The sequence below is a fragment of the Camelus ferus genome, chromosome 17 (assembly GCF_009834535.1).
Source record: "Camelus ferus isolate YT-003-E chromosome 17, BCGSAC_Cfer_1.0, whole genome shotgun sequence".
In the NCBI taxonomy this organism is placed as follows: Eukaryota; Metazoa; Chordata; class Mammalia; order Artiodactyla; family Camelidae; genus Camelus; species Camelus ferus.
The window spans coordinates 18749627-18771434 of NC_045712.1; the positions used below are offsets into that span (position 1 = coordinate 18749627).

The following is a 21808-nucleotide window of genomic DNA, read 5'->3' on the forward strand; positions in this document are numbered from 1 at the left end:
CAGATGTGAGTCCCAAACAGCCTCCCCCATTGTCAGTGTCTCTCTTCTCTCTCTAGTTCTTAAAGAACAGCCCAGACACGAACAAATATGATGGCTGGCCAGAGCTGCTGGAGCTGGAGGGCTGTGTGCCCCAGAAGGTATACTAGGGCAGCTGCGGCTCTTCCTGGGCCAGGGCCCAAGGATGCTCCTGCCTGACTTAGGAGTCAGAGCCCGGAGTCACTGCGAGCTGGACTGGCAGGAGCAAGGACAGTGGAGGAGAAGTGGGAGCAGCAATGTCAAAGGTGCCAACGGTCCTTGAACACTATGCGGGCTTCCTCCCTTGGAAACAAAACCCTCCCTGGGTGAAGAAATCACCCCTAGAGGTGGCCAGCCTCAGAGGGTCCTCCCGGAGCCGGCTGTCTGTGGAGAGAACAGGTGTGCTTTCCCTCAGGGACGGCTGGATTGCTCCCGAGGAAGGACAGGACAGAATTCCCCAACCTGAGCACAATTAAATGTTATTTTTGCTGATTTTGAACGATCTCTCCCACCCCTCGATGTGCAGTGTTTCCCCTGGATGGGAATGGTCTAGACTGGGTTTGCTCTGGCCGCGAGTTCCGACAGGATGGTGACAGCTTCAAGCACCTGGTTAGGCAGCAGGAAAGGAGGTCGACTTCATAGGGATTTCATTTAGGTGTGAAAAATCCATGGTTCCCAGCATGAGGTGTAAGACTCACAGAAACAGAGAGAGCCAGAGGACCAGACACAGAGAACACTGTCTTCACCTGCTGTTTGAAGGAGAGCTGGAGAAATTCCAGAGTTGGAGAAGGGAAGGAAGTGAGATCTGAGAAAGGCTAGAAGGAACAGCCAGACAGAAGGGCTTCGGGGAGAACATACTGGCTGTCTCCATGTGGGTTCTCCCTGGAGCAGCCCCCGAGATAAGGATTTGAATGCAGGTCATTTATTTGGGAGGTGATTCTAGAAAACACCCTTAGCGAGTGGGGAAGTGAGACATCCCAGTAAGTGGTGCGTTGTCACCTCAGCTACTGCTGTGGGTGAGTGGAACTTAATCCCAGGGAGAACCCCTAGGAATCAGTGTAGAACATGCCCCTCAGAGAGCTCTTAGAGGTGAGGGAGCTGGGGTACTTATACACCAACTCCCATTGTTGAGGGGCTGCTGGGGTTGGGACTGCTGTGAATTCCTAGGTGCTTTTCATCTGCCCTGCAGTGGGAAAGGGTCCTTAGCCAAGAGATGTCAGTACCAGCCACTGGAGGCCACTGAAGTGGTGTGGCCCAAGGGATGTGGTGGTAAGAAGCTGCCTAGACTCTCTGAGAAGGGCTGGGGCCAGGGAGCAGACCAAATCCTGGAAGGGGGCTTGGGAGCAGAAGGCACCAGTGCTGGGGCTTCTGCAGTTCTTCGTGGAGAAGACTCCCGTGCTGCTGGTGCAGATGCCCTGAGCAGTGGAACAGCAGCAGCTGAAGTCCATTCCCAAGCCCTGGGGACAGGCAGGGCTTCCACTGGGCCAGGAGGACCTGGGGTAGAGAAGCGCAGAGAGTGGGAACCTTCAACAGGGCCCGGGGGGGGGGGGCTGCTGCAGGGGCTGCAGTTGCAGCGGGTCAAGATCAACACTGAAAGCCTGACAGGACAGACGACTTGAGCCATCTTGGCTGAGGAAAATGTCAAAAGGCTGAATCAGAGAATTGAGGAAGCGTCTCCTGGAGACGGGAAGCTTGCAAAGGCAGCGCAGTGAGACCGTTGGTGCCCCAGCCGCGTCCCCTCTCCCAGCTTGTGCTGAGACTGGTCAGTCTGCACGCTTCTCTGGAGAACTGCCCTTGGGCTACTCGAACCTTCTCTGTGTCCAGGTACAGAGAGGCCAGGAAGTGCCAGAGTTCACATCAGCCCAGGATGGTCCATAGATGATGGCTGCCTGGCTGGGACTGTGAAAAAGCCCAGCTGTCTGTCCTGGGGCAGGGCAGCCGTGAGAGGTGATTTACACTCCAGAGTTCCCTGTCCCTTTGAGACTTCACCTGAAAGCTTTCCTTTGCTTGGTTGCTCCCCATTCCCAGTCCTGCTCCCCGACTCCCTTACCTGTGTCACCCAGGGGCCAGTCCTTAATAAATCACCTACACAAGATCCTCGTCCCAAAGTCGGCTTCTGGAGGACCCATCCTAGGAGAGGCATTGGGCGTGGCCAGCTGGATGGGCCTGAGCGTGGGCCTGGGCTGGGAGACAAGACCACCCTGTCTGCAGGAATTGTCCTTAAAGGTCAGAGTGAGGGAGCTGCACGAGCTGCACTTGCTGCTGCCACGTGGAGCCTGCGGGGGAGGCCGTGTGCTGCAGCACGCTGGGGAACACCAGGCTGAGTGTGGGTCGTGCCCCGTCCTGCCTCCCCTTCCTCGACCAGGGACAGGGCTCAGTGGGCACATCCTCCAAATAAGGTTATGGGAAGACGAGCCCAATAGACCATCATTTGTACCACCAAAACCCACCACAGAGATGACAGTCAAAAGAAAGCCAACCACCCTGGGCCTCACTGGGGTGGGTATCACAAAGTGGCAAACACCCCACCAGACTCTCAACATCATCTTCAGAGAATTGTGGCCACTATAGGGACCCCCAGGTCAGCCCAGGATCGGGGCAGGACAGAGAGTCCAAAAAAATGGCTGTAGAGAGTTGAGTCTATATCATTGAGTCTGTTACCCACTAAGAGTCTGTTTCTACACTCAGCAGTCATTCCTCACCTGCTGTGTGTCAGGAACTGGTTACTTACTGGGGGTACCTCAGGGAAGAAAACCAGACCAGTTCCTGCTCATAGTCTGCAGGGACTCAGATCAAGAGGCAATAAGACTTGATGAGGACTTTGTTGGGGGAAAGACTGCAGGATCAGGGAAGGCTTCCTGGAGGAAGCAGCATCCACACTAAGCCTTGGGAATGTGTAGGAGTTCACCAGGCTAAGATGGGAGGGAGGATTGTGGCAGGCAAGGCAACAGTATGAATGAGGCCTGGAAGGGGTAGAGGGTCAGTGCCAAGGGCTGAGAGGGCAGGGATGAGAGCCTGAAGGGCCTTGTGGGCTGGGTAAAGCAGCTTGGACTTTGTCCTGGGGCAAACTGAGACATTTAAGCTGGGAGTGACATGATCGGATTTGCAGTTTTTAAAAAATTCCTCCTGACTGCTGTGTAGAGAAGGGAGTGGAGGAAGGGCGGCCAGTGAGGAAGCTGCTGTGTCATCCAGGGAGAGAGGGTGGTGGCCTGGCCAGGGGATGGCATGGGGGTGGATAAAGGAGACCAGTCTCAGAGATATTCAGGAAGTAGAACGGACAAGATTGGGGACTGATTTTCACATCATTGGAGCGGACAAGCCTTCAGAAACCTCTGCAGGGTACTCGTGACCGCAGAACTTGGGGCTGTATTTCCCTACCTACTGCCCATCAACATGCCACTCCTCTCTCCCTGGAGCAAGATGCGGTGATGAGGGGAAGGGATGTATCTGTTCCCTCAGCCACAGCGAGGTCTTTCCAGTAGTGTAATTCTGACCTTCGCCAGTAGGTGGCAGCCCAAGCTAGAAAGGGAAGAGTGGTAAGGTTTTTCCCATCCACCCTATTCTTGGGAAAAGTGTTATGCTAAATGGACTGGTTACCTGGGACTTGCCAGTGGGCAGTTGACTTACCACTACTATTATTAACAGCATCATAACAGCAGTACCTAACTTTTATGGAAGTTGTCCAAATATGTTGTCCAAAAATGCTCTGCACAGAGCTTTACACGAATTACCTCATTTCATCCTCACAGCCCCTTGAGGTGGGGAATCACTGTTACCCCTTTTACACATAAGGAAAATGAGGCTCAGAGAGGTCAAGTGTCTTGTCCAAAGTCACACAGTTAAGGAAACTCAGAATAAGGGCTGGAATCCCAGTCTAACTTCATCACTATAGGAAACAGATTCTTCATCAGAAACACTTGCCTTAAAACTACTCTAGGTAAATGGTGTTTTCCAGCACCCTCTACCCTCCCCCTTCTCCTCTCCCTCCCCTTCCTCCTCTTCCTGAATGTCTCTGAAGACATTTGAAAATTGCTCAGACCCTCTGTGTCAACATTCTCACCATCTACCTTCATTCTTTCGAAGAGCTGGAGAGGGGTGGGTTTGAGAGATTTAGAACTCCTCTTTTCAAAACCCTCCCATATTTCATAGTCTTTCTTTTTTTTCTACAAGGTTGTGGGCCAAGAAGATGCAGATGTTTATCCCCATTTTGCAGATGGAGAGAGAGGCTAAGCACTGTGTCAAGGCCACACAGTGAGACTGGGCAAAGCTGCATCTGGAACAGCTGGTCCTGACCCTTCACCACCAACTATCGTTTTGTAAATCATCTGTGTCTGTGTTCCAGGTATCTCCCCTGTGCCAGGCCCTGTGCTAGGCTCCGGGGCCACCACCCCGTTCCTTCTGCCCGTGGTACGGGGTCTGAAATGTCAGACCCACATCCTGCCGGGAGCCAGGTTCAGCCCTTTAGCCAATTAAGGCCTTTCAGTGCAGCCTTAAGCCTTATTTCAGCAGGATTCCAAGCAGATGGGGAAAAATTAACAAATGTGTAAAATTCCTTTTCTCTCTTCCTATCCCACCAAAAGCCAAGCCAGTGGATAATGATGGGACGGCTGCCAAAGAAGTTTGATCTTCAGGGTTGACTTAAGGCATTTTTACTGCTCTGGCTGACTGCCAGTTTAGTCAGTGCTCTTTCCAATTTTGTGGACACTCTCCTTGCTGCAGGAAATCAGAAGCTGTACCCCTGCCATGATTGGAACAGGGAGCAGCTGAGGCAGGGGCTGGACCCAGGAGAAACAACAGAAGGAAGAAGTCACACTTTTGCTTGGCTAGAGGGGGTAAGGGCGTTGGAGAAAATACAGTAACAACAACAACAGCAGTATTGATCACTGCCACGCAGGGAGCACTTGCGATGACTCAGGGCGTGTTATGCACTCTGCATACTTAGACTGTTTCATCTAACCCTGCATCATTGATCTAGCCACTCCACCAATATTTACTGAGTGACTGCAACGTGCCAAGCACGATCCTAGACTCAAGGGGAAACTGATGAATAAGATAGACCAGGCCCCAGCCTTTGTGGAGCCTGGTGAGAAGACAAACAATAAACACAGAAACAGTATAGTTTCAGTTTCTGATAAGTGCCCGGAAAACATAATAAACAGAGAGCCTAGAGGGTCCTCTGCATAGGAAGTCAGGGGAGGCTTCTCTGAGGAAGTGATAATCGAGCCTAAAAGATAAAGAGAAAATAATCATGAAAAGATCAAAAAATGGAGTCAAGGGAGAGAGATTTCAGGCAGAGAGAGGTGCAAGTGCCAATGTTCTGAGGTGAGGGGGAGAGAGGTAGGACCAGAAGCTGTTTGGGAGAGAAGGGTGTGAGAAATGAGGTCCAAGAAACAAGCAAGACTTGACTGATCAGACCTTGTGAACCTTGGGGTTTTAATTCTATGGGAGAATCAGATCTAGAACACCTAATCCTTCACTCTTCACCACCAACTGCCATTTCATAAACCATCTGTGTTATAAATCATCACTGTGCTGGAGGAAAGGGAAGGGTGCCAAGGTCTGCCCACCCACCCAGCTCTTGGGAAAGGGTGTTGTGCTTAATCAAAGTGTTTACCTGGGACTTGCCAGTGGGCAGTGGGTTAACCATCAGTATTATTAGCATAACAGCATCATCTAAACTCGGTGGAGAATTGCTGTTGTCCAGTTCCTCTGCTCAGAGCTTTATGTGAATCACCTCATTTCATCCTTCCAGCCCCATGGGGTGGGGCCACTGCCATCCCGCATTGATCAAGAGAAAGATTATAAAACAAGGAATGACATGATCTGATTTGTGCTTTAACAAGATGATGGCTTCAGCTGCACACACCTTCCCTCTCAGGCCTCACAGCAGCCCTGTGTGGTATGCTTATCTGACCCCACACATACAGATGAAGAACCTGAGGCTCAGAGAGGGCAAATCACGTCCCCAGATCACACAGCTGTGAGGAACAGAGCTACGACTCCAGCCCAAGGTGATTCCAGCCTTAATCTTGCTCCTTGCTAGTGACAAGCAGCAGAAAGGGGATGGAAATGAGGAGGAGGGTGACTGCTGGGGGATGCTGAGAACTTGGCCCCCTGCCTGGAATCTGGCCCCCAGATATTTTCCTGGTCTGAGCCCAGACCAGCCGCCCTCCAGCCTCCCTGCCTGGACTGCTGCCCCATGGAATGAAGTGTTCTGCTCTCAGCGTCTCTGCTCCGGGAGAACGCCAACCCCGAGTGCCTTCTAGGATCTATTATTTATGGGGCTGTGCAGCCTGAGGTTTCCATCTCCACGCAAGCCGGTCTGATTCCCCAATCCGGGCCACCCCACCAGCCTCCAGTGTCTGGGCCTGTCAGCTGGGGAGAAGGCCCGGGCCTGCCTGCCGGGTCAGCCAGAGGTCAACCACTGCACGGAGCTGCTGGCCGCGGGGTGAGAGGACTGCTTTGCTTCTCCTCGACCCCAGCTGCCTCAGTTTCCCTTCCTGAGAGAGGCAGGGGTCAAGACGTGAGGAGCCACAAGGGACCCCAGGAGGGCATGTGGCCGCCTGGGGACACTGGGCCCCTCTGTCAGGCTTAATCACCCTAAGCCTGTTTGAGGAGAGCCCAGCTTAGGAGCAGCTGTGAAAGCCACCTTTGTGCCTGCGGAGAATGAGCCACCAAAGGACGGGGGGGCCCTGGCCCAGGGAACCCCTCGGGCCCCAGCTCCTGAGACCAGCACCGCAGGGAGGACCCCCCAGCCTGGCTCCCAAGGCCCACCCAGGCCTGGTGCCTGCTTCATGCCATGGGAGCTGCCCAAGGGAAGAAGGTAGGTGCCCCAAGGGTCCTGTTGGGGCCCTGGACACAGGGAGGGAGCTTGGATCTACCAGGGGGAAGCCCTCGCCCACCGCCAGCTCCTCGGAGCCCTCTCCCCGGTCACTGCCCACCAGCCTTCCTCCCTGAGCCCACAGCAAAATTTGCATCTAGAAACCTGGCTGGGTCTAGGGCCTGGACAGTGTCTGATCTCTCCCTCTTTGAAACAGACCTGGAGTTGCCCAATCTCTCAGGCTCCCTGGTCTTATACACCCGCCTCTTTACTTCCCTGCATACAGGCTCCCTGACCACCACCCCTGCCCCCGCCCACCTCACGCACCAGGGAACCTCGGCACAGGTGGATGCAACAGCAAGAAAAGGAATGGTGATCATTGTAATTAAGTTGGCTAACCAGTTGTTACCAGATGTAGGGTGACGGGCAAGTTGCTGATGTTTTCCGTAACTCATTTCCTCACCTGTGAAATGGGGACAATAGTGTGGTCACTACCTCAGAAGTCTGTAGTGAGAATGAAAAGAATTTAAAGATGTAAAGCTTTTGATAGAGTGCCCGGCACATAGTGGGCTATATGCAAGCTATGATCTGTTGTTGATAGACTTCTCTTCATATTGCTGTCCACCACCTTCTAAGTCTGGGATCTCATTTGGGGGATGTTACAGGCAGCACAGCCAGTGCGGCGTTGAAAACGAGGTCTGTAGACCCCCTGTGTCAGCATTAGAGATGGAGGGTGAGAGGGGGCTTGTTGAACAGTCACCCTCTCAGGGCCCACCCAGGCCTCCTGGGTCACAGTCTCTGGAGAGGGATCGGGACTCTATTCACCAGCTCTCGGGTGATTCTCATCCGTGGTTACAGCCCACGTTGGCCAGGACTGTGATCCCAGCAGTGTGGTCAGGCTGCCCAAGTCCCAGCTCCTCCGCCTACTTACTGTGGTGGGGAACTTGGCCCCTCTGAATCCCAGCTCCTCATCTGTAAAGTAGGGCTGGTACCCATCTCGTGGGAGGTTCTGTGAGATGATGCCAGTAAAGTGCTTAGCACGCTGCCTGACACCCAGAGGGCCCCAATACACGGAGGCGGTAATCCTCAAACAACCTGTGCTGACCTATTACATTAAAGGCAAGGACCTGAGACTCAGAGGCAAGATGTGATTTCCTAGCCAAGGTCATGCAGCTAGTGAAGAAAAGGGAAGAATTTTGACCCCCTTCTGCTTGACTCCAAACTTCCTGCCAACCTAGCCCATCCCATATTTTTCAAATGTAAAGAAAAACACATCATGGATCCCATGGAGAAAGTGCTCTGGACCTCAGTTCCCCCATCTGCAAAATGGGAGTGTTGGGCTGAATAACCCCTAGGGTCTGCTTCCCATCTCCCTTTGTTTCATAGGCAGGGTCAGGCCTGGAAGCTCCTGTCTCCCTTCAGCACCCCCAAGAGCATGGCCCTAAAAGCTTGGATTCCTGGCGCTGTCACTTCCTCCTGCAGTGCTTCCTCCTGCCTGCAGGGGTCAGTGTGGGTCACCTGCAGTCCCTGCAGCTGGATGATCTGACACAGCCACTAGGAGTCCTAGAGCCACCTTCCCAGCCAAGCCTTAAGCCCTGGCCCCAACCAATCCCCTCTTTGGGGAGCACTCTTCCTTCCTCTTCCCTCCCTCAGAGGATGATTGGCTCAGCCTCTAGGTCCTGTCTTTGCTGAACATGAATGTGGGAGTTCATCTTGGAGGCCAGCTTCCCAAGCCTAGAAAAGACCCTAGCAAGGTCTAGCCCAGGAATGGCAAAATATAGCTTGTGTGTTGCCTCTCCCTATTCCCTCACCCATGTCAGACATCACAAATCAATCCCTGCACACTTTCCCACTAAGTCTAGACAGCCTCGAAATCCTCCTCAACACAGCATCCCAGGACTCCCCAACTAGCCAGTCAGAACTAGCCCCCAGGTTGAAAGCTTTGCCTATCCCCGGGCCCAGCCCCTTCCCCTCCCTTCAGGGAAAAGCCCTGCCCCAGGGAGAAGGCAGCAAGGCACAGTGATTGGGAACATGTGCTTTAGAGCCAAACAGGCCTGAGTCAGTTCCTCCACAGTTCTCTGTGACCTTGGACAAGCCACCACACCTCTCTGAGTCTCAGATTCTACCTCAATAAACAACAGTAATCCTCATCAGGTTGTTGTTGTTGTAAAATCTAAATGATATCAGGCCTGGAGTAAAAGAGGCACTCCGTCAATACCATCTCCCCCTGAAATGGATGCTCTTGTACCTGCATCCTCTTCTGAGCCTCACAACCCTTTCTTTGAGCCAATGAGGACATCAGCATCACACCCAATGGCAGATGAAGGAGCCGAGGCCCAGCAAACGTGCTTTCCTCAGCTGGTCAATGGTGAGTGGGCCTGGAGCAAAGGCCGTGAGCAAGCCCAGGCCAGGCCCCCTCTAGAGGGTCCTCCATCTGTGGACTACCCCACCTAACCCCCACATACCCACCTCTCTCTCTTCCTGGAGGTGACAGCCCCACTGACCTCTGTGTGTAACAAGCCTGCTGTATGGAACATAATTCCCATCACCCACACATTTATTCTCTCACTGGTTTGTCCCAGAACATTCATCTACCGTCCTCAGGGGCTTCCTAGACCCCCTCCCACAGTTATGGATTAATCATCATCATAAAATAACAGCCCTGGAAAACCCTTGGTGCTGTTGTCCAGTCCCCTTCCCACTGTACAGCTGGGGAGACTGAGGCCAGAGAGGGGAAGGTGTTGCACAGGGCCATGCAGCCAGGACCAGGGCATTTCCACCATGAGCTGCCCCTTGGAGATGGCTCCTGCCCACTAAGTGCACTGTCTCCTGGTACCTAACTCTGTCCACTGTGTCTTCATTCACTCCCGCCCCAGCTTCCCCCATAAAAATATTAACTGGGTACCCCTGCCCTGTGCTGGGAGCTAGGCCAAGGACAGAAAGGCATGGTCCCTGCCCTCATGGCCTTCTCTGTGAGTTGGGGTGACAGATAGACAAGCAAATAATGGTAGGTGGGAATAGCCCATGTGACAGTAGAGAAGGGCTGACTGATCAGACGAGTGTCAGGACCATCTCCAGCTGCAGCGTGGGGACTGTGAATGAGGACTCCAGGTTGGAGACAGCTGCTGAAATCCCCATAACTTGGATTTTACTTAAAATGCTGTCTGCTGCAAGGAAAACCCAACCCCAGCTGGTCTCAACAATAAGGAAATGTATTGGGTTCCCTAAATGGAAATCCAGTGGCTCAGTAATGTCTCCAGGACTTTTCCTAGAAACTGGCAGCCAAGGTTCCCTTGAATTCCATGGCTCAAACTAAATCACCCTTGTCCCCTGGGAAATGCCAAAGACATTGGCTTTGCCTGGAATCCTGAAGCTTTTCCTGGCAAAGGATGGACGTGGGACCGTGTGATTGACGCTTGGGGCAGGAGATCAATCCCCCAATGTCATCCCCCCAAAACTCAACGAGAGAGAGGGTAAGATGAATGCTGGGCATTTAATCATAACGCCCCACCCTGAAGGAGAGGTGTTGGTGCCTGTGACCATGGTGTGAACAGAAAGAACGGAAGGAAACTGAAAAGTTCAAGGGTGTAGCAGAAAGAGTACTGGACCAAGAGTCAAAACACAGACATTGTTGCTTCTGTTTGTCCTAAGCAAGTTATGAACTTCCCTTGAACTCTACATTTCTTAATCTGCAAAGTGGGCACTCAGGCCACTCTCAGGATTTTTGCAAGGATCAAATGAAGGTATTTTCAATACATGAAGGCAATGTCCCTAACTGTCTGTAACATTCCAGAAGCTACAGACATTGGCCAGTTGGGCATGCGTTGATTCTATAGGATGAGTGCAGGCACCATGTCCTGGATGGGGCCTTGTTTTAAATCCTTGTGACAGGGAGGTCACAGGTCCTTGGGCAGCAAAGGGTCCAGGAAAAGCAACTCCCACGGGCCTCCGACACCAGCTGAAGATTGACAGAGACGAATAGGGTCCTGGCACTCAGTCCTCAGCCCCGGTCAGCAGTCAGTGTCCCTCCTCCAAGTCCGCAAGCTTCCGTGGGCTGTTCCTACACAAGCCTAGTACCCCAGGCCACGATCTTAATTCTACCCTTCAAGGGGCTGATGCTACAAAAAAGATACTAAACGATACGCTGATACTTAAAAGAAAATATTGCCTATAACAGCTTACGTGCATTACAGCTTTTGCACCAATTTTCTCATTGACTCTTCCAACAGCTCTTGGAGGCGGGTATTTTATTACCCAAACAATCAAAGGCATGGAGAAATGTAACAAGAGGCTCCAGGCCACCCAGCTAGTAAGCAGTGGCGCCGAGACTTGAAGCAGGCAGTTGAAAGAGCCTGACCTCTCAGCCACTGAACTCCACTGCCGCTGCTTAAGAAGGTAGGCTCCTGGGCGGGCAGAACGCTGCTTAAATCCCACCTCTCTGAGCCTCAGGTTTCCTCAGCTGTCCGGTGGGGGAATGGTTCCACCTTCCTCGCTAGGATGCAGTGAGGTGTGGCACATAGTAGGTGCTCAGGGGATGGTGGGTGGTATTGTTACTGCTGCTCTAGAAGCTGCAGGCAGGGCTTCAGCAGAGAGGGGCTGGCCGCATCCCCAAATCGTCAGCCTAACCCCTGGAAGACTTGGGCACCGAGTGCTCTCTAAAACATTTCTCCAAGCTTGGCACCCCTGGGTTTTTCACTTCCCTGAACAGACTCTGGTGATGTCTGCCAAGAGGCTCATTGCTTTGCATCCCTCTTCATTAGAAGAAAGTTTCCTTGGCTGAAACAAAAGGGAAAAAATACAGGAAATATGGCAAATTTTGATAAATAGCTCTGAAAGTAAGTGTTCATTCTGACAGAACCCAAAAGGAACACATCTGGCTGGGCCCAGCTGGCTCCCTGAACCATTATTCCCACCAATGTTGGGTGGGTTCCCCTAGCCCAGGCCCAAGGGAGGGTTGCTGCTCCCTGGGCCCCAGCCGAGGGGCATGAGGACCACATGTGCCAACACATCGGCCCCACTTGGCCCACCACCTCAGACTGGTCCTCTGAAGAGAATGAGGCCAAGCACCCTACTCCTCAGTGCCATGGGGCGTCTGCCACTGGGTTCCCCCGGGACTCCTGGGCCCAGAAGGGAAGGCTTATGGACAAGTGGAGAAGGCTGTTAGGAGCCCGTGGGGAGTGAGGGAGAGGACACGCCTCCTCACCCCCAACAAAAGCAGAGATCTGGTCCTGCCAGCAGGCTCCTTGCTGAGCCCTGGTCTCCCAGCATCACTCCGGCCTCTCAGCCTCTCAGCCTTCACTCTCACCCCTCGGCTGCCTGGCAGGCCGTCCTGGCTGCTGTCTACACGTGCAGCCCTTCTCTGAGCTCCAGGCTCCGAACCTGCACACCAGCTCCTGTAATTGTTCTCAGACCAGGTGTCTATTAAGTTCTGACCGCACACCTGACAGATAGCCTGTCACAAAGCGTGCGGGAGGATGAGGGGGCGGAGGGATATTAGTGTCTGAGCACCGACCCTTGCCAGCCGCCGGGCGGCTGACGTGCTTTCACCTGCTCCCTCCAACCCTCCCAGCCCAGAAGGGCGGGGGCTGTTGCCCCAAGTCTTGGATGAGCCACAGTATTGGAGATGCATCTCTGGGCCTCGGGGCAGGCTCTGCCCCATGCCCTGCCTGACACTCAGCTAGGCATGCTCCTTGCTTATTCTCATGTAATCCTCAGTAGTGACCCGTGTTCTCATCCCCATTTTACAGATCAGGACACTGAGGCTCAGAGGTCACCAGCGAGGAAGTGGCAGGGCTGAGGGGTTGCATTGACATCCCTCACTTGGGCCAGCGGTTGTATCCTTATCTCAAATCCACCCCACCACCCTGTGACCCCCTTTACACAGCTGGGGAAACTGAGACCCATGTGTCAGGGTCAGGGTTCTTTAGAAAGCACTGAGACCCTGACACCAGGGGACAAGAGGCCTTATAGGGTTAAGTTGAGGCTCTGGCGCTCACTGGGTGACATCCAAATCTGTTTCCTCATCTGTAAAATGGGGGTGAAAATACTACCCATTTTGGTGTTACTGGTGTAAGGATTAAACGGGAAACACTTGAAGAACCCTGGGCACATTCCTTCCTCTTTGAATCTGTTTCCCCATCTGGGAACTGAGGGGGTTGGATTAAATGTGTCTCAATACCCGCTCCAACCATGGTAAAAATACAAATTCCAATTATCTTTGGGAGGATGTGGGCACCTTTCCAGATCTTTCAGCTGAAGCCCAGAGATGAAGTTCAGGGCACTGACCTCGTCATGTTGTCTTTAGCAGGACCCAGTGCAAAATGAAAATGGCAGGCCCCTTGTTCAAAAATTATTAAGAATCCTAAGACAATAGCAGAGCATTAAGCCAAGCACACAGACCCTGTGTGACTGCAGAGGTCACGTGCCCAAAAAGCCAGCCCCATTCATTAGCGGCAGCCAGGGGACACCCATGGAGGGCCACATTCTTGGGCATTCTGGGATTAGGCACAGCACACACGCTGGCATTGTAAACACGGCTTTCCAAACACTGCACTTTGTCACTCAGTCCCAGGCCCCTCTTTTATTCCATCTATTCACCACCGGATTTGAAAGCCCCTGAATGTTTTCCTCACTAGCATGAGCAAATTCATAAACACACTGTCCTCCCTACTTCATTCACCCCACCCTGAGAATGGCCTCGCCTGAAACCCTTGAAAAAGCTAGAGTTGAATCTTCTTCCCTGGGGAAGCCCAGAGACAGAGGGTGGGCGGAGGAGTTGAGGGGGAGTGAACTGGCAGCTGCTGAATGAGGCATTTGAAGGCAGGCAGAGTGAACTTTGGGAGAAGGGAAAGGGCACAGTTTTCCTGTTCCCCAAGGCCACCAAGTGGAGCTTTAGTTCTCCTCTGCCCTTGATTTCCCCAAGCTGGGTTCAGGATTTGAGTACCCAGGGCTGCCTCGAACAGATGTACAGGTTGGGCACTGCACAAAAGCAATGAGTGTTTGGGTTAGTAGGGGTGGAAATCCACCCCCTCCTCTGCCAGTGGAGGCTTGTGCCCAGGTGCTGATTAGGTCCACCCAGATGCAGGGGTGTTGTTTTATAATTATACAGTGCCATTACTTAAAGCCCTTCAATCACCTTTTCTAAGACTAAAAGTTCCTGTCCATCTTTACAGGAAGCCCAGCTTGGGAGGGAAAGAAATTGAAGGAGAAAGAAAGAAAGATGCCAGCTCAGCTGACACTTCTAAGAACCATTCCCTGGGTGGACCTCAAATGTCTACACAGGACGAGAAGCTTAGATAAGCAGGGGGCAGGGCAAGATTGTCTCAGAGCTGAGTTTACACAACTAAGCCCGCACGTTTTACTGAAGCTGGAGGATTAGCAGGGATAGCTGGGAAGGAGCCAGGGAGGTCAGAAGGGAGTAAAGCTCCCTCAGGGACCTGGTGGCACTACCGCCGTCCTGCAGACTAGGACAAACCCCTTTACTCTCTCCAAGCTCTCTCCACCACACTGACAGGAGTCGTAATTTCATATTTACTTCTGTGATTTATCCACGAGGGAAGGGTTTGGTGTTTGACTCCCCACTGGGTTGCCATTATCTAGCACATAGCAGATGCTCAGTAAATTGAGGAAGGAAAGGAGGGAGAAAGGGAGGCTGGGTCCTCATGAAAGTGACTTGAGGGTGGAGGAGTTGAAGGCCAAGCTCATGGAGGATCCTCACAGAAGCTCGGGCTGGTGGGAAGGACACGGGCTGGGTCCCCTCCTCTCTTTCCAATAACTTTACGGCTCTGATCCAAATTTGCGCATTCCTCACCCAGCCTCCACCTGCGCAACACACATGTACACACACACACACACACACACGCGCACACACACACACACACGCACACAGGCACAGACTTTCCACCTGCACAATGTCCTGGCCAAATACAAGATTCCTCACTGATTATTCATCATTCACACAACAAATGTTGGCTGGGCACCTACTGAGTCCCAGGGTCCCTGGCACCAGAGACAGACCAGTGCACAGGACTCCGGCGCTGCCCTCAGGGTGCACAGCCCCGCAGGAGAGAAATGTCACCAGCGATGACCGAGCAGGTGCTGGGTGCTCTGATGCGGGGAAGCAGAGGAAACCAGGGCACAGAGGGGGCCACAAAGAGAGAAGCACTCAGAAGGGCTCCGGGATGCCCCAGCTGTGATCTGAAGACTGAGGAGGGTTAACCAGCTCAGGGGGCTGGGAGAAGTTTCCAGGGGGCGCACAGCCTCTGCCAAGGCTTAGAGGTCGGAGGGGCCCTGGCACATCCCAGGAACTGAAAGACCCTCTGGGTTTGCCAGCCACTCTTCCCGAGCCTGACACGGCCTCCCAGCTCCCTGTTCTGGGGTTGGCACTGTCAGAGGGCAGGTGCGAATGGCCTCGTCTTCCCCTCCCCACCCACCCAGCGCTGCCTCGCCCTGTCACACCCCCTCCTCCGAAAAATCCCACCTGAGGACTGCGTCAGACTCTCTGATCAAGGAGAACATTCTCCTCTTTTGCTCTTTCTTTTGCTCAGTTATGCAAAATAGAGCTGAGAGAAAAAGAAAGTGAGAGAGATCAAGGCAGGGAAGGAGACACAGAGACAGAGACACAAGAGACAGAAGAAAAGAGAAAGTCCCCTGGGAGCAAAATGAGGCCACCCCAAGCCTGTCCCCTTGACCTGACCCTCTGCCCCCCCACCCTTTGGTGCCCACCTGGCCTCCTTTCCACTCCCAGGTGTTCTAGTGCCTCTACACAGGAAAAGGGGAGAAGGAGCCAAAACGGCCGCTGGGTGCAAGTCTTTCATGGACAGTAGCGAGAAGGACATTATTTCAGTTCCTTTTCCTTTCTTCAGCCACCTCCTCTTGGTCCCAGCTTCCCCATTCACTAACATGAAAAAGTCGTGACCTCAGAGGCCCTAAGTGACCCTGGACAAGACCGTCTCTCTCTCTGGGCTCTGAGTTTCCTCCCCTGTCAAAGCAGAGCTGGTGGCTGTGCTATCCACCGGTTTAGGGTAAAATGAGATGGAGAGAAGGGAGGTGCAGACAGTCATCCTGCAAAGGATGTTGTGCCAGAACCTCACGCAGGCAATGTCATTAGCCCCTTTCTGCAGGCTTGGGTTGTGTCCTCCATTTTGCAGCCACAAAAGGGTTGGGTGAGATCCCTGAGTTCACACAAAGTGGCCTTCAGATCCCCCACCGATGCACCGAAGCCAAGGGCTTGCAGGGACCTCGCACCTCACGGCCAGACTTTGTCCTACGCCTGCAAGAAGGACTGAAACCACCCCAAGTGGTTCAGAAGCTTAAGGAGTCACAGATCCTCTCAGGCCTTCTTCTGTCTCATCTGCAAAATGGGCGCTTCCTGAAGAAAAAGAAGAAAGCATTCCAATAACTGAACTCCCACACGAAGGTATCAACACCCCCACTTTGCCAAGGCAAAGCCCCAGACTCAGGGGGCGTGCATTCACTGCCCAAGGTCACACCGCCAGCAAGTGCCAGAGCTGGGAGTTGAACGCAGACCCACCTGGCTCCCTACCTGCCGTCCTCTCCTCACTGACTTGTTTTTTGAGCATCAGGATGAAACTGTGCATCTCCAGCCAGAACAAATCTTCACCCTGCTGGGTAGAGTTACTGGCCAGTGGTGGCTGCAGTCCCGCTGGGAGCAGCGCTGAAGAAGGGCCTTAAAGTTCAAAAGAATTTCATTTCCATCATGAAAGGGTTTGGAGGTGGGGCAGGAGGGGCCATATCCAAAGCCGGCTTTTGAGAAGGCAGAAACCCAAAAGCAGTTCCCTCGCTGGGGCCCAGCATCTGCTTTCAGAACACTGTGTCTCCTAAGCCAACATGAATGAGGGGCATTGTTTCAGTGAGAGATCAGATCTCAGTGCCCCGGGGGCAGAGGGAAGGGGTGAGGGCAGGAACTTTTCTTCTTCATCTAAAATCTAAGAGGAGCCAAAAACAACCAGCGAGGCTGCCCCAGGGAAGCTGGGAGAGGCTGGCTGGTCTTGGTGACATCTTGCTCCCAAGATAACTCAGGATGGAGGCTGGGGCGTCCCACAAGGGCTGTCACACATAGAACCTACGGAACTCAGCCGAAAACCAGCGGTGTCTGGGGGTCATCTGGGAGTGTACGAGGTGGCAAATGTTCCTGGGGAGTCCTGCCATCGGGACCTGTGGGCCCTGAAGTGGTCAGCCTTTGTGAAGGCCCCATGGGGACACTGTGATCACAACCGGGCACTGGGAAGTGATGTGTTGGTTCCCCAGGGCTGCCTGGAACCAACTGTCACAAACTGGGTAGCTGAAAACAGCAGAGATGTGTTCCCTCACAGTTTGGGAGGCTAGAAGCCTGAAATCGAGGCGACAGCAGAACCACGCTCCCTCTGAAGGCTCTGAGGAATGTTCTCTGCCTTCTCAGCCTCTGATGTTGCCGGTAATCCTTGTCATTCCGTCGCTTGTAGATGCTGCTGCCGGTCACATGGCCTTCTCCCTGTGTGTCTGTCTGTGTCTCATCTCTTCTTGAAAGGACACCAGTCCTATTAGCTTAGGGCCCACCCTAACGACCTCATTTTAACTTGATTTCACCTTCAAAGACCTTGTTTCCAAATAAGGTGACGTTCACAGGCACAGGGGCTAGGATTTCAACATGTCTTTTGAGAGGACACATAACCGTGACCCTCACCCTGATGGACCAGCCACCTGAGGTTCTGCGTGACTCTAGCTGGAGCCGGCTGCCCTCGGGGGCCTGCAGTTCATTTCAGCTCCTGTTCACTGCAGTGGCTTCCCACATGGCAGAGCCAGAGCAAGCTGCTTTGATTCTGAATCGGATCCTCTATCCCCTGAGTAAAATCCCTGCAAGAGCAGTTACAAGGAAATCCACAACCACCAGGCCCTCGTGACCTCGCTCCGGCCTGGCCTCAGGAGACACTCACTCTCACTCTCTGCTCCAGCCACCCTGGACTCCACATGTTCCTCCAGCAAGCCAAGCTCTTCCCCACCCCAGAGCCTTTGTCTCTGCTGTTCCCTCCGCCTGGTGCCCTCTTCCCTGGCTCTTCCTGTGACCCGGCTCCTTCAGCTCTCAGCTCAGAGAGACCATCCCTGACCCTCCGGCTAAGGGACTCCCATCCTGGTCCCCAGTCCTGCAGGTGCTTCACAGACCTTGCCACTGTCCAGATGACCTTCTTTGGTTATTTCTTTACCTATGTCCCATCTGGCTTTCTCAAGCAGCACATGGGCTCCATGAGGGCAGGGACCTTACCTGTCACTCACTCTGGATTCTAGGTGACCCAGACTAGGAGGAACGAATGAATGAATGAATCCATAGCTACCATCCAGGGAACTCACTCCTTCATTCCACAAATATTCCCTGAGCATCCACTCTGAGCCTGATGCTGCCTCAGGCCCAGGGTATGGAAGAGAGCCCAGCCCAGTCTCAGGGCCGCTGGACAGTCGAAGTCAGCCCAGGAGACAGAGAGTACAGGCCACAATAAATGGCTGACTGACAGGAATTAGAAAAAGGAGCCCTTCACATAGGCCTTCACCATCAACTACCAGAAAATCGAAAATTCAAATTGTAGTGTCTACCGTGACAATGCGTGGATGTCGACATGGATATGTCCCCGAGGACCCGCTGCCTCTTCCCGATGTCTTAGCACCCCTCCCCCCACCACCCCCATCACCATAAGCCCTCTACCCCCAGCAGCCCTGGAACAAAGGGAGAAGGAGCAAGATCTCAAAACGAAGATGGAGATGTAGTTTCTGCCAAGTAGCAGGTCCAAGATTTGCCCTGGCACCCAAACTCCATGAAGTGACCACGAAGAAACTCTCGGTCCTGCAGAGAGGGTGTCCCAGGAGCTCCGCCCACAGGAGCATCACTAAGAAGAGCAAGTCTGATGCATGACCTGGACCATCTCAGCCCATCTCGTCAGGGTGGTCCAGCTGTGCCTTATCTGGGAGCCACAGCCTTCCCATCTTTGAAGCCCCTCTTTGGGGAAACACACTCTTATGCTGTAAATCCTCAGACCTGAGAGTTCATTCAGGCAGGACCTTCCCAAGAACACCCAACCTCCACTCTTCCCCCAAGGGGGCCCCAGGTGAGGTCACACCTGAAGTCAGTTCTTTTCTTTCTTCCAAAATGCCCACTTGGGTCCTTTTACATAACTGGATTCGGGTTTTCCAGTACAGAGTAAACTGGTCCTTGCTTAATATCTGTCACATTCTTCCTCAGAGGTGATTTTTGGATAGATAAAATTTTTTATTGTAATTGTTAAATTTTTTAAATCATTTCAATTAAATATTAAGTAGTTGCAAAGGACTACTTATACATGCAAAAGAATGTGCACATATAATGTGTAACAAAGCACAGCCCACAAACACCAGGGTATGCAGCTACTAGCTACAGAAAAAGGCGCCCGGCTGTTGTCACCTGGGGAGGCCCTGGGCCCCTGCCCGTGTTCCCCCGCCCTCCTCCCTCAGAGGTTACCACTCTCCCTCCTGGACATCGTCACCGCATCCCTCAGTTCTAGGCTGTTGAGATCCAACTTTGCATAAACGGGATGGGTGTGTGTATTTGTCTACAAACTGCTTTTTTCATTTCCTCTATGTTCCTGCGATTCATGCACACACCTCGTTGTGTGCATCTGTGAGGTACCTGCCAGGTTGAATACTGTGCTGTTGTATAAATATGCCATGATCATCTGTCCACACTGCTGTTCGTGGACACTTGGCTTGTTCCCAGAACGTTTGCCGCTACGAGAACGTTCCTGTGAACTTCCTTGCACATCCCAGACTGCCCACGAGTCTCTCAGGTGCTGGTCTGGAAGGAGGACCACTGAGCCTGAGGGCACGTGCGCTCTCACCTGGAGGGGAGGCAGACCCCCTACCTCCACCCTCAGGGTCTCTGCTGGGCCTGAGGAATAAATCAGCCTAAAACAGATAAACAGGAGAAAAGCTGACAGATTTCCACATGTGCACGGGAGACCCCGTAGGAAAAGGAAGACTCCCAAAGTGCATAGGTCCAAGTGCTTATATTCCAGGTTGACCAAAGAATAGCAAGTGTGGAAAGTAACTGAACTATATGGAGGGACTAAAGGAAAATAAAAGTTACTTTAACAAGGTCTGTTTGTACAGATTTCTCTCAGCCTCAGTTCCCTGTCCCTGATGACAAGAATGTTTCTTTCCTCCTGGTGTAAGGAGGGCATCTTTCATGTGGGAGTTTTATCTCCTGTTTTCAGGAAGCAAAGAGATGATCAGAGGGTCCTTCTCACATCTGCTGTTTTTCAAGTGTCTTTAATTCAAAATAATCCTTATGCCAAAGTAGCATATTTTGAGGGGCATAATCTTCCACCTCTCCCATGTTTATGAAATAAAGCCAAACTGGTTATAGCAAATTACACTCCCACTGGCAGTATAGAAGTGTTCAGCTGACTGCTTCCCCCCACCCCATTTTTACCAACATTTTCTATTTTTCAGGCTTTTTTTTTTTTTGTGAACCTCGTGGATGTATACTGGTATCTCATTATTGCGTTCTTTTTAAAAAATAGCAAGCTTGACTTAAAAGATATGTTTAGAAAGCTATACATTGTTTTCAAGCACTCATGAGCATTTACAAATGTTGACCACATTCTAAGTTACAAAACAAGTCCGATACCAAAAGGTCACTCATACACATCATAATGTATGTCTACAACATAATTGAAAGACAATAATAAACAAAGCAAAAAGAAACTAAAATATATTTGGAAGATATTTAAAAAATAAAAAAAAACCACTTCTAAATTGACCAAGGAAGATTTCAAGGACATCTTTAGACCTGAAAAATAATGAAAATACTGTCTATCAAAATTTGTGGGAGGCAGATTAAAACAGTATTTAAGGAGCAGTTTAAAGCCTTGAGTGCAGACAGAAAAGAAGCCTGAGAGTTAATTAGCTAAACTAATTAACTTCTCCAAGTTAAGAAGTTGGTGACAGAGCAACGGAACCAACCCCCCGAAACGTAGACGTAACGAGAAAATAAAAATCAGAGCAGAAACTAAAGAAGTGGAAAACAAATGTATGATAAGGAAGATCGTCGTAACCGAAAGTTGGTCCTTTAAAGAAGATCAAGGAACCCACTTTACCGGCCACAAAGTTCAGGATGGGCCGATAAAAGGGACATGCACTGGCATTTCCACCCACCCACCCTGCACCCCACTGCTGCAGGGCCAAGTAGAAGGATGAACAGACTGCTTAAACAGTTGAGGAGAGAAACTCGCTCTCCATGTTAACCCAGAAGCAACTAGTCAACACAACTCAAGTTCAACTGTTTTTGCCCTTGCCACAGGATCTACCCCCCCAGGCAACACATAAAACAGCCGTGGGACTGACAGGTACGCCCTGTGATTTGAGTTTGCTGCCCCATGGGGAATAAGGGACTTGCAGATTCCACTTGTATTCTACCCCGGCCTCACCTACGACTACTAAGGTAATTAATCCAAGTCCCCTACTGGAGAAAGGCACCAGTGTATTAACTCTGTGGTCTCTCCAGTATTCGGTAGCAGCTGTGGGAACTGAGGGTGGACAGGCAGGAGGGTACCCTAGGCAAGGACAAAACCATAGGCAGGGGCGGTATTATCTCAAAATGCTGTTACTGCGTGTGATTTGCTTAATGGTCTCAATCTTTCCTGGGTTGTGCCTGTTAAACACCTTACATTTCATCTCTAGTCTGAGTGACTGGGTGACAGTGGTGGCCTCAGTGCTAAGTGCATTTGATTGCTGGGTCTACAGCAAGATGGGGTTGTCATCCACATCTGGACTTCCATGAAAAATTGACTCGATAAGCGCCTGGCTCCAAGGTTTGCCCACCTCTTGTACTCTGCATTGCATTTGTTTTGGATTTTATTGTTCTTGGTTGCAGCCCACCTCGACATACCTGACCCCAGGTATGGAGGCAGAGAGGCAGACCAAGATTGCAAGGGTGGTGCAGGGTGTGGA

At 52.1% G+C, this 21808-nt stretch overlaps 1 protein-coding gene across 2 annotated transcripts in view; it reads left to right on the forward strand.

Moving 5' to 3' along the window:
- The window catches only part of FAM3D (FAM3 metabolism regulating signaling molecule D), a 47358-nt gene extending 28758 nt beyond the window's left edge, over positions 1–18600 (forward strand). The window contains exon 10 of one of the 2 annotated variants that reach the window (XM_032458177.1): positions 57–518. In XM_032458177.1, the coding sequence (XP_032314068.1) occupies positions 57–146 (90 nt within the window). In that variant the 3' untranslated portion in view covers positions 147–518. Of the gene's footprint in view, positions 1–56 lie in introns of both variants that reach the window. The other variant, XM_006184840.3, reaches the window with a different exon arrangement.
- Positions 18601–21808: the final 3208 nt, after the last annotated feature.